We start from the raw sequence: 12,424 nt of genomic DNA, 5'->3' as shown, positions 1-12,424 counted from the left end.
CAGGGGTCCATTCGACTGACTGTCCTCATTCAAGGCTGTCCTTAAATCTGTCAGTGGTTCTGCTGTAGGGAGCTGAACTCTATTATGTAAAACAGGAAAGTGGACGCTGAAGGGAACCATGAGTGAATCTATGAACGTTTTACAAAAACTAATATGATAATGTTTTGGTGGCCTACATTTGAGAAGAGATGGTGTCCTTGTATTATTGGAGATACCCGAATCCAGCTCCCACAGATCCTCAGAGGAAGTAAGGAGCTGGTCACCCTTTGGTACAAGGAAGTCCTGAAGAGAGAGGGGTTAATTTGATGAGCACCTTCACCACCCTCCTCCTTCCCAGTTTAAGTCCAAGAGTCTCCAAACATATCCTACCCTCTCCCATTTCCTCTCCTTGGTCAGAAGGATGATCACCAACTTGGGATGCATCTGGTAGCCGTCCTCACTGAAGGACAAATTCCTCCCTTCAAAGGTGACATTAATCAGGTACCTAGAAGAGAGAGAAAAGATAGAAGATTTTAAACACACAACAACCACACCCAGAACAGGGACCTACCTCCCTGACCGCAGTTTAAATGAGGGTTGTAGTGACGCTGCAACGGACTTGGAACAGCAGGGAGGGAATCAGAGAGGGAATGGAGGAAGTAGCAGTGGCAGAGGGGTAACAGGAGAGCAGTTACGTAAGGAGTTGAGAGAGACAGACCAAGGCAATCTCCCATATGTCACTACTGGCCGCTGTGATAGGACGATCACTTTTCCCTCTGGCTCTTGCTGAATTGCTTTGTGAGTAGTACCCATCGCAACCACATTAGTGCAGCATGCTCACAGTACTTAATTTCCCCTTCCATAAAGGGCATGAATATTCTGCATGTGCTCCAGACCCTCACCCTCACTCTCTCTCAGAGAGGCATCTCCTTCACATATCATTGAAAGATGGTCATGGGATGGGGATACAGAGGTGGAGATACTGCTCTCATCAGGTGGCCAGCTAATGTGGCAGCGTGCTGCAGGGAGTGGAGTAAGGAAAGTGAGATGCGCCCTATTCAACTGCCATTGACATCAATGCACTTTTTGGCATTGACTTCAATGGCAGCAGAACAGGGCCCAAAGCAGCTCTTTGAGGCATAGGATTAATTCACAGATTAAAGGCTCTGATAGCCAGTTAAAAGTGCCTTTCTCTAAGGATGGAATAGTTCATTGTATGTAGTAGGATCAAACAATAAAAGTCACAAAGATGAACAGCCAACCAAATCACTGGAGCACCTTCTCAAGATCTCATTTGGTCTATAGCAGGTGCCTCACTGCTGAGCAGCCCAGTCCAGTCTTGGGCCATCCCATAATAAAAATTAAAATGGTCTATTAAACAGACTGGGCCTCGTACTCATTTACAACAAGGCCACTTTGCACCGTGAAAGCCCTTTTCACTGACAGAGTGGAGACATAGTTTGCTGTTCTACTCACTTTAAGGCTCCTTGACACTGCCAAAGCATTTTAAAGAGGCCTGGCTGTACATGAGAATCAGGTCTATTGTTTTTAACTGTCCAAATGACATGTTTTATTTTAAAATTACATTGTGGGCGTGAGGGAGAGGAAATAGATTCATAGATAGATAGATTCATAGATATTAAGGTCAGAAGGGACCATTATCATCATCTAGTCTGATCTCCTGCACAATGCAGGCCACAGAATCTCACCCACCCACTCGTGTGATAAGCCTCTCACCTATATCTGAGCTATTTAAGTCCTCAAATCATGGTTTAAAGACTTCAAGGAGCAGAGAGAGAATCATTCAGCAAGTGACCCGTGCCCTATGCTACAGAGGAAGGCGAAAAATAGATGTTTCATAGTTCAATGGCTTATAAGAAACCTTTCGCAGTCTCCCCTGTTTGTATATTTCACTTCAACTCACTATCCTGTTCTCACAAAACTAGAATTTTTCATTACACACCTGCTATATCACAAGTAGAGTCAGATAATGGTAAGAGCTAGAGGTGACCATCTTATCAGCAGGGTTGGCCCCAATAACAATTTCTTCGGTGTTTTGTCCAGTCCCATTTAAAAACTACTCAAGCAGTGTTTCTGCCACCTACATCAAATGACTCTTCAACTCTAATACACCACTGTGACTCTGACAGACCAGATGCCAGCTCATGCCAAGCATCCCCGGCCTCAATGGAACACTGATAAATACACAGCTAAAATCGGCCTGGCTCACTTGTGTGTTAGTATGGTTCAAATAAGTATTAGAATTATAAACATGTGCTTAGAATTTAGACTTTATGGAATGCTTGCAATCTCACTTGTAACATCTGTATCCAATACTGTAAGATAATTTTTAAATGTTTGTATTATAAGCCTCTATGACTGCGTAAATCACGGGTAAAGTACTGAGCTCCAAGCTCCAACTGAGAGTGTTATATCCTGGCTAACAAGGAAGGCCCATCAACACCAGATGAACTATTATGGAACATTAAAAAGGACAAAAGACTTGGTTGATTGCTTTCCCTACCACCACCCCCATGAAGATGAGATATGCAAGTGAATTTCTCCCGTCAGCTGAGTTTGCAGCTGAAAGCACAAGGGAGGAAGAGAATAAAATACCCTAACAAGAAGGAACTGTATCTTATGCCCGATTGGACTCTGGGGGCCAGATTTCTAGGCATAAGCAAAGGATCCTAAGATGCTTTGCCTGGGTTAGCCCTAAAAGATATAGAGCTTGCTGATTATAGAAACTTCTATTATCTTTTGAAACTTAACATTGGAACTCACTTGTGTATGTATGCTTGCCTGCTTTAACCTTACAAATTACTCTCTGGCTTCCTTTTCCTATCTAATAAATCTTTACACAGTTTATTATAGGATTGGCTACAAGCACCTCTGGTGTGAGATCTAAAGTGCAATTGACTTGGGGTAAATTACTGGTCCGTTGGGACTGGGAGTAACCTGAATATTGCTGTGATTCGCAGTAGAATGGACCATCTGTCACAAAGGTCAGCTTGCCTGGCTGGCAAGTGCCCAAAGGGACTGTCTGTGACTCCATGTTAAGGCTGTTATAGTGCCTGAGGAGATTACACCTGATCATTGGTTGGCAAAATCTAAGTACAGAACTCACAACCAGCTTGGGGTTTGTGCCCTGTCTCTTAAAAGTCTGCCCTGAAGTAGGTACTCGCTCTTGAGCCACTGCAGGACAGCTTAACAAACACATTTTGTTAGGAAATGTTTCCTCATACTCAAAGTAAATTTCCCTTTAATTGCACTTGAACAATCCTAAAAAATCCCTCTTCGTTTGAGCTATTTAAACCCTCTGAACATTTGTAGATGATTACCATTACTAACCCCATCATAATTTAACCAAATGACTGTATACGCAATCAGTCAAGTTTTTATAAAGCAACTAATAATTTTAGGTGCCTCCCTTTATGGGTGCCCAATTTGAGTCCAAAGGGTCTGATTTTCAGAGAGTGGGTGCTTATCATTTTCTAAAATTCAGGCCTCTTTTACAGTGAGTTCTTTTAGGCACCCAAAATCACTAGTCATTTTTTAAAATCTTGGCCATGTAATGTCTGGAACATTTCCTCAAGCTAGATAAGTCCTCCAGTCTGAGAACCACTTTTTTGCTTTTCCCTGAATTCCCTCCAATTATTTTGCATCATTCTTGTTCTGATGTGTCCAGAACAGCAAATGTTATTCCAGGTGAAAGGCTCCCTCAGAGCACCAGAAAAATTGATAAGATCCCTTCAGTGTGAGGCCATCATGAGAACTATTTCAGTGTGGGTTAGGAGGCAGCTTTGTTTCAGTGTTTAGAAAACAGCGGCAAAAAAGAAGAGATTAACTATGCATCAATATTCAAGATTTCTAACAACCTTCCAAGAGCAACAACATTAGGGGAATCTCCATCACCACAGCGTGGAGACAGCAAGAAAGTTCATGGAAATCAGCAAGAGCTATTTGACAACAGGGTTTCTTTTCTTTTTGTTTTTCATTGCAAAGATCAGAACCATAATAATAATGAGAGAGGAGTCAGGAGTTGCATTGAGATTTGCACCTAAAGCAGTACTAAAATCCCTCTGTTTCACACTTTAAGGACTGAATTTAGTCTCTAAAATTGGTACAAGAACTCTTCAGGGAGTTCTCTTTCTAGTTCTGTAGTAACATATTTACCAACTTTTACAGTGGGAATACTTAAACATGCTCCCTTCTGAACGTTGCCCTGCTTTCCTTACATTTCTTAGGATACTTATATCCAAACAACTACTAACAGCACCCATGATCTCCAGACCTTGGACACACAGACTTGCACACTCTAATGGTATCTCTGACATAGGCCACTTTTGAAATGTTAAAATTAAACCCATAGTCTTTCCCCTTCGTTGGGATAATGGACATGCACTACACCAAGATTAGCCAAATGGATTTGCTCAGATCTGTCAGCTACTTCCATTTTCTGTCGCTGCCGGTCTGTCTCCCTGACTCACAAGCTCTGCTCAGCACAGAGATCCTCAGGACCCAGGGAAGCAGGCTGGGCAGACGAGGGTATGGTAGGTGGACAGTGATGGAGAGATGGGCCTCTGGGTGTGGGTACTGGTTAACAGGGATGTGTGCGGGACCTGAGGGAGAAGCAGCTTGTGTGAAGGGCAGATGGGGGCTTCCAGCGGTGTAGAGGGCCTGGGGTGATGGAAGCCCAGTGCTTCTGTGCCAATGTATTAGTGTTTGAAAGGCTCCCTGGCACAGCAAGCCAACAGTGTACAAGACAGCAACACCCACGCAGCTGACTGACTGTGCACACCACCATTGACACACTAAGGGCCCACACACGGCATTGCTGCCTTGGTACGTGTCCCAAACAGCCCTTATCTCCTCCAACCAGCTGCTCCCAAGTAAGACCTACATTCTGCCAGAACCCCCCATAACACCACCTCCCCCGAGCAAGGAGCTGAGTGGGAATGGGGGTGAGCAGGGAGACTGCTCAGCATCTCTGCACTGAGGCATTAGCTATGGAGGGAGGAGACATGTGTGCAGTGGGTGGTGGATGGGGGGGTGAGGTAATTCAGAGGAGATGAAATCATGGTTGTAGGTTGGGTGAGTAGTTAACTAGTGATATCCTGGGTTTTTTTATGCTTTAGCTGATGATACAGGCACTTGAGCAATCTTAATTGCCTTTTAACAAAGCTTTCTGTTTGTGGAATAATCGTAATACATGCATTTCTCTAGCACCTAATTTCAAACATTAAAGGATCAAAAATCCTGCCTTCATTTACACTTTGTGCTGCCCTTTTGGGTTCAGTGGAGCTGCCAAGAGTGCAAAGGCAGAATCTGCCCTTAGAGAATTAAGATGCACACAATATTATCCTCATTTTACAGATGAGCAAACAGGAACAAAAAAGGTAAGTGACTTGACCCTAGTCACATAGAAAGTCAGTGGAAGACCCCATAATAGAACCCAGGAGACCTGACGCCCACTCCTGTGCTTGAACCACTAAGCTACATTCCCTTTCTTAGATTTGAGATCCTCAGCACTTCTGGTTAGTGATGAGTAGTTCAAAAGCCACATGGAACAGGAAATAGAGCATTAAAATCATACAGAATGGCCATTTGGGACTCAATGGTTGCAGACGAGTTACTAGGACAACTTAAATAGCTTCAGCTAGTGTTGGAGAAAACATGGGGAAATTAATGTTTTTAAAGAAAAAAGTTAACTGAACTTCTCTGAACCTCAGATACAGGTTTGAAGGGGATGAGTTTGAATACTGAGCTAACCAGTTCTGCCTCTTGTCTCCAGTTTCTTGACTGCGGATTCTTTATTCCTGGAGCTACAGGCAAGATGAGCTGAACTGGAAAATGACCCAGCTCAGCCAGTAGAGGTCTCTCTCCAACACACCACATGCCCACACACACATGCACCCCTGTGTCCTGTCATTCTGTGTTACAGTCAGGAGCGACAAACAGCCAGTCTGAAAACAGCACTATCATCCCAATATCTGCTGCTTTCCCTAATTAGGCACCTCATAAAAATAAGACCACCACTCCACTGGCAGCTCCTTCTCTCTCTGGAGTGGCAGGGTATGAAAGAGAAATAAAGGAAGCAATGGGAGGACAGTTGGAGAGGGTGGGGAAGAGAAATGCAGAAAAATTTATCTCTTGGCGAGAATTTGCTCAGCATAACAGAGGAATAAGGCATTTGGTGGGGGGATGTGGTAGGAGGGGACTGGAAACTAACATCAACCCCTCTGTGGTGACTTGCTGTCAAATGAGTTAATCAGCAGGGGCCAGCAGGACTGGGTGGCAAAGCGGAGGAAAGAGGCATCCATGTGCATGCCCTTTGCCTGCTGAGATCTGCATGCTAGAGGACTCCGTTTCTTCTGGGAGGAGAAATACAACAACCCCTGACAGAAGATACCGTAAGTTGGAAATTCAGTCAGTTGAATCACCCAGAGTTCCCTCCCCACTATGTGAGTTACACCTGTGTAAAACAGAATGGGACCCAGGATTTCTAAAGCTCTGGCATCATTCCAGTTTTGCAATAATCTCTGCTAAACCAGTCCTGAGCTCCACATAGTTCTAACCAATGCCTTTCAATCCAGACTTTGGCACTCCATACTATCCAGTCCTGGGCTGCCACATGCAACTTTGTCAACGCACCTCATTCTTAGTCTGCAGCACCTACTGCTACTCCATTCCTGGGCTTCTCCTGAGGAGACCACCAGTGTGTTTGGTGCATTTACAGGACAAACAAAAGGGACAATCACATTCATTTTCACATGTGAATTTTGGTCGTCAAAGGCAAGAGATGTAAGGATGATGGAGTAACCCAACATTGCACCACTCAACAGTCCCACATCTCTTCATTCAGCCCTTCCCTCATCCCTGGGACAGTTAGTCCTCAAATCCCTTTACAATGTCACCAGCATTTCCGTCCACACTCAAGATGAGAGTCAAATCATGTAGTTAATAAAAGAAAACAACCCACCTTCCCCCTCACTACCGAATCAAACCTGAATTCCCCAAACCTTTTTGAAGGTTCAAAGTCATTTTGAATAATGTCCTTTCCACACCACCTTTTTACACTTCTAACAACCACCTCTCTGATTCTGGATTTTGGTGAGGGCTCAACATGTTCAAATATTGCAAAAGTGTTCTCATATGCATCCCAGGCCCAGCTGGAGACACCTGAAATCTCTTGAGACAGGCTGTGATAATGAGACATCAAGTTCAATTAGACCGACCAATGGTCTAGATAAGCCTCCGGAGCAGAGCTAGGCAGGGAATGGTTTTCCTGTCCTCCAAAAATATTTGAGATATCAACATTTTTTAACATCTTAAATTGGGATGAAAAACAGAAGTCTCAAACATTTTCACAAACCAAAAAATAAAAATAATAATTACAAATTGGTTTGCGTCACTCAAAATGTTTCATTTCAATTGCAGATGGGACACTGGATAGGGTGGGCCAGAGCTCTGAGGTGACACTGAGCATTCTGTCTCTCAGGTGCCGGGCTGGCTGGTTCTTGCTCACATCCTCAGGGTCTAACTGGTTACTATATGTGGGGTCGGGAAGAAATTTCCCCCCAGTTCAGATTGGCAGGGACCTTGTGGGGGGTTCGCCTGCCTCTGCAGAAGTGTGGGCTGCTTGCCAGGATTATCTGGGTAGATCTCACTTAATCATTTCCCTGCCATTGCAGGGGCCCCAAGCACGGCTGTACCAGGTGCCCTCCTACTCTCTGCTTGTGGAATGTAATAGTCTAGTCTCATGTGGGCCTTACTACTTTGGTCTCATTTCCATTGTTGGTTTTAGTGGGTGGGTGTTGGTGGTCTGTGTATCCAGGAGGCCAGACTATATGATCTAGTGATCCCTTCTGGCCTTAAACTCTGACTCAAACATTTTTTTTTTTAAACAAAATAATCTTTTTGTCTAAATTCACTCAAATGTTGACATGTTTTCAGTTGAACAACCGATTTGTTCCCAGTATTTCTTCTGAGTCAAGCGATTTGTCAAAAATTGCCTTGGTTCACAAAAAGTTTCAGTTTTGACGAATCAGCATTTTTTGGCAAAAAAACACAAAAAAAGTTTATCAAAAAATTCCTGACCAGCTCTACTCCTGCACTTTTGGTGCTTAACACAACTGATCTGCCAGACCTTTTGGAAGTTCACCCATCTTTCATTCACCCCATGCTCCACCTGCATTCTGTGCCACATCGGCTGTTGCAATGCTGATGGCTTGTATTGCTGAGAAATGCAGATACGTCTGGCTGTTTTTATGGAGCATCTGGATGTTGTCAGGTGCAATTTATGGCAAAATAATTCCATGTAGAAAGCCCAATCAGTGCTTATTTAACATGGTACAGGGCCTGGACTCTGCTCCTTCTACTGCAAGAGGAAATGAAACAGCAGAAGCCATTTAATGATCAGATTAAAATTTAAAGGAACCGTCTTTCAGTCTGTCTCTCTCTTTCACTCCTTTCCATCTCTCTTTCAAATTTTCCACTGAATTTGATGAGATGTATTTTAAGGATAGAGGAAAACAAGGCAGCAAAGGGATTGGCTGAAGCATGGCATAGTGCAGGTATCCTGAGCAAAGGCAGCCAGAAAAGCTGTCCAAGTTACAGCCACTTGGTGACTAGTGAAACAAACCTTCACCGCTGGTTTAAGTGAGCCATTCAGAGCTAAGGGCAGCCTTGTACAATTCTCCTTGCCTATTCATGCAGTCATCTCTATTTATTTATTTTAATGGGTGAGTATAACATCATTTTTTCAATCTCATCAATCATCATGAAAAAGGGTAGATGAGCAGATTTTGTGCTGGGGCTGGTAAAGCTCTTTATGCTCCTTCAAGCTAAATGGCAATATAGAAATGTAAGACATTAGTTTAGTTTATATGTGCCATCAACTTCTATGTAAAATACATGGAGCTGGTGTAAATGGATGTAGCCCCCCCGCACTGTTTTCATTGGAGCTACACCAGTTTAGGCCAGCTGAGGATCTGGCCCATCGTTTTGATGAAGTCTGGTTTTCCTGATGCTTTATCCTGACTCGTAAATGTTCATTTCTACCAGAAGGGACATTATCACTTATGTTTTATTGCTATTTCTCCATTACTTCCTGGAAGACATTTTTTTAAAATGTGTGCTAATACTTCCATACTCTTGCTACTGCTATGTGTACTTTCAGGGCAAATAGATTCAAGTATGAGCATTTTCCATCACTCCTGCAATAGAAATAAATGCAAAAATAGAAGTTAACATCACTGTATTGCATTTTTCTTCTATTTATTTATTTTCAGTGAATGTAGCACTTGGGAAAGATACTGAGATGACAGCACCTGGAGATGGTGTTCGTATTTATCCCCAGAATCCATACATCATGGACAATGGCAAGGCAAGTTTCCCACACACACACACAGCGCAATCCTAACTAAAGGAGACTATCACTGGGAATGAAAGAGAAGTTCCGTTTCCATGGCCCATGCAGTCCTCTGCCCCTCCATTGAGAGCACGAACAAAAAGGCCTATCACTGGCAATTGTAATGGCCGTTTCTGCAACATGGACACCTGTCCATTAGGAACTGTACTGAGACGGGACTCATTTTGCAAAGGCTGCTGAATGGCCATCAATTAATACCAGCTTTCAGGCACTACCAGCCTGGGGAAGGATTGATGCCGATGACCTGAAGATAAGGCCATATCATCCCACAATCTCCCTGAGCCATCCAGTCTCCTCAGTAACTTTCTTTCACCCACCAAAGAACATCCCAGGGCTGATTCTTCAGTGCCTGGCACCCTGTGCAGTCATTTACACCTAGGAAGGAATAGCTGAAAGACACTGCCTGCCATGCTGGCAGACCAGGTGCCAAAGTCTCCAGGCCAAAGTCCCCTGTCTCAGCTGAACACTGACAAACACAGAGCTGGAATCAGTCTGGCTCTCCTGTGTGTTACTATTGCTAAAATAAGTATTAGAATTATAAGAATGTGTTTAGTGTTTATGGAATGCATGTAAGTAGCTGCCTGCATTAATCTCACTTATAACATCTGTCTCCCATACTGTAAGGTAATATTTGAGCATTTGCATGTAAGCCTCTAACCATGTAAATCACCAGACAGGAGAGAGACATTAACTAGTGTGAAATGCTGGTCTACAACAGTCGGTGTTATTGCCTGCCCAACAAGGAAGGCCCATCAACACCAGATGAACTAGTGTAGAACATTAAAGAGGAAAAAAGATTTTTTTGTTTACTCTCCCCCGCCATGAATATGAGTCATGGAAGTGAATTCCTCCCATCAGCTGAGTTTGCAGGTCAAAGCACAAGGGAGGAAGGGAATAAAAACCCCTACCATGGAGGAACTGTATTGATATGCTGCTTGGACTCTGCAGAGCAAGGATTACTAGGTGTAAGCAAAATGCCTAGCCTGGGTTAGCCCTAACGGACATACAGAGCTTGCTGATTATATAAGCTTCTATTATCTTTTGAAACTTAACACTGGAACTCATTTGTGTGCGGGTGTACCCAGTGGTGAGGTGGAGCTGGTGCGCACCGGTTCGCTGGAACCGGTGGTTAAACGGGACAACCGGTTCTAAAAGGGCTTCTAAATTTATAAACTGGCCAAAAGTGGCGCCTTAGGCGCCGACTCCGTGGGTACTCTGGGGCTGGAGCACCCACGGGGAAAATTTGGTGGGTGCAGAGCACCCACCGGCAGCTCCCTGCCCCATGCCTGGCCCCAGCTCACCTCAGCTCCGCCTCCTCCCCTGAATGCACCGCCCCGCTCTGCTCCTCCGCACCCCCCAGCTTCCCGCAAATCAGCTGTTCACACGGGAAGCCTGGAAGGGCTGAGAAGCAAGCGGCGGCTTCGCGCTCAGGCCCAGGGAGGCAGGGCGGAGCTGAGCTGGGGTGGGGGGCGCAAGAAGGGCCGCCCATGCCGCAGCAGGTAGCCCGGGGGGCGCGCAGGGGAATCGCTCCCTGCCCCAGCTCACCTTTGCCTCCCACCGCCTGCTTCTCAGCCCTCCCAGGCTTCCCGCGCGAACAGCTGATTTGCGTGAAGCCGGAGGGACGGGGGGGCAGAGAAGCAGAGCAGGGCAGTGCATTCAGGGGAGGAGGCGGAGGCAACCTAGGGCCGGGCTCGGGGCAGGAAGCTGCCAGTGGGTGCTCTGCACCCACCAAATTTTCCCTGTGGGTGCTCCAGCCCCAGAGCACCCACAGAGTTGGTGCCTAAAGCGCCACTTTTGATGTGATCAGTGGGGGGAGCAGCCGTTCCCCCTCCTCCCCCCGCAGCTACCCTCCCGCCCCTAGGAGCCAGAGGGACCTGCCAGATGCTTCCTGTGAGCTGCCCCAGGTAAGCACCGACGGGACTCCCCACCTCGCCCCCCAGCAGGTCCCTCTGGCTCTTAGGGGCCGGGTGGGGTGGGGTGGGCACCCACTACGGTGGCCCACGAGACCCTCCTGCCTAGTCCCAGGGGCAGTGTTCGGCCACGACCCCCTGGTGGGGTGAGGAGGGAACCGGTTGTTAAGATTTTGGCAGCTCATCACTGGGTATACCGGCTTTAACTTTGTAAATAACTCTCTGGTTTCCTTTTCCCATGTAATAAATCTTTAGATAGTTTATTATAGGATTGGTGTTGTCTTTGTTGTGAGATCTAATGTACAATTGACCTGGGCTAAGTGATTAGCCCATTGGGACTGGGAGTAACCAGAATATTGCTATGATTCATTATGTAAAGGACCATCTAGCACAAAGATAGGCTTCCCTGGGTGGCAAGACAGGAGTCAGAGCACCCAAGGGGACTGTCTGTGACTCCATGTTCCTGCTTTGTTATAGTGCTCGAGGAGCTTACACCTGATCATTGGTTGGTGAAATCACTCACAACCAATTTGGGGTTTGAGCCCTGGTTCTTAACAGTTTACCCTGAGGTTAGTACTCGCTCTTGAGTCACTGCAGGACAGCTTGAAACAGCCACCCTAATCTGGTGGTATTTTATACTCCTAAATGACAAGGGCCAAGTAGTGGAAAACAAGGCCCTTGGTAATAGAAGTAGGCACAGTTTGGGATGGGATGATCTGATCTGAAATAAACAGCAGGCTCAAATCTTCACTTCCCTCCTCATCCCACCAAACATAATCCTGAAACCCAGACCAACCTCCCCCCACCCACCCCCCAAAAACACTTTGGTCTTTGCATTTGATTAACTTATTTTTACAAATACTGTCCACGCCAAAGCTGACCAAAAATTGTCTTTCAAAATTGTTCTCAGTGGAAAAACAGGGTTTGTACTCAAACAACGTTTTGTGAAAAGTGTGTTTTCCATGGAAAATGTCGGCTTTACATCAAAAAACCCAAACATCTGAAAATTGAAAAGATTTTGGCCAAAATACAGAAAATTTTAATTTGGAAATGCTACCACAGTGACATATAGAGGCTGTGGTTTGGGTGCCTCTTACCCCCA

At 45.3% G+C, this 12,424-nt stretch overlaps 1 protein-coding gene across 4 annotated transcripts in view; it reads right to left on the bottom strand.

The window, feature by feature from the left end:
• GRIN2B (glutamate ionotropic receptor NMDA type subunit 2B) overlaps positions 1-12,424 on the bottom strand; it is a 287,157-nt gene that overhangs the window by 116,801 nt on the left and 157,932 nt on the right. For all 4 annotated transcript variants that reach the window (XM_007064060.4, XM_037883416.2, XM_037883410.2 and 1 more), the window contains one exon: positions 370-484. In XM_007064060.4, the coding sequence (XP_007064122.2) occupies positions 370-484 (115 nt within the window). The remainder of the gene's footprint in view (positions 1-369; positions 485-12,424) is intronic.

The sequence above is a fragment of the Chelonia mydas genome, chromosome 1, assembly GCF_015237465.2.
Source record: "Chelonia mydas isolate rCheMyd1 chromosome 1, rCheMyd1.pri.v2, whole genome shotgun sequence".
NCBI classification, from domain to species: Eukaryota; Metazoa; Chordata; order Testudines; family Cheloniidae; genus Chelonia; species Chelonia mydas.
This window is presented reverse-complemented; position numbering and strand designations above follow the sequence as displayed.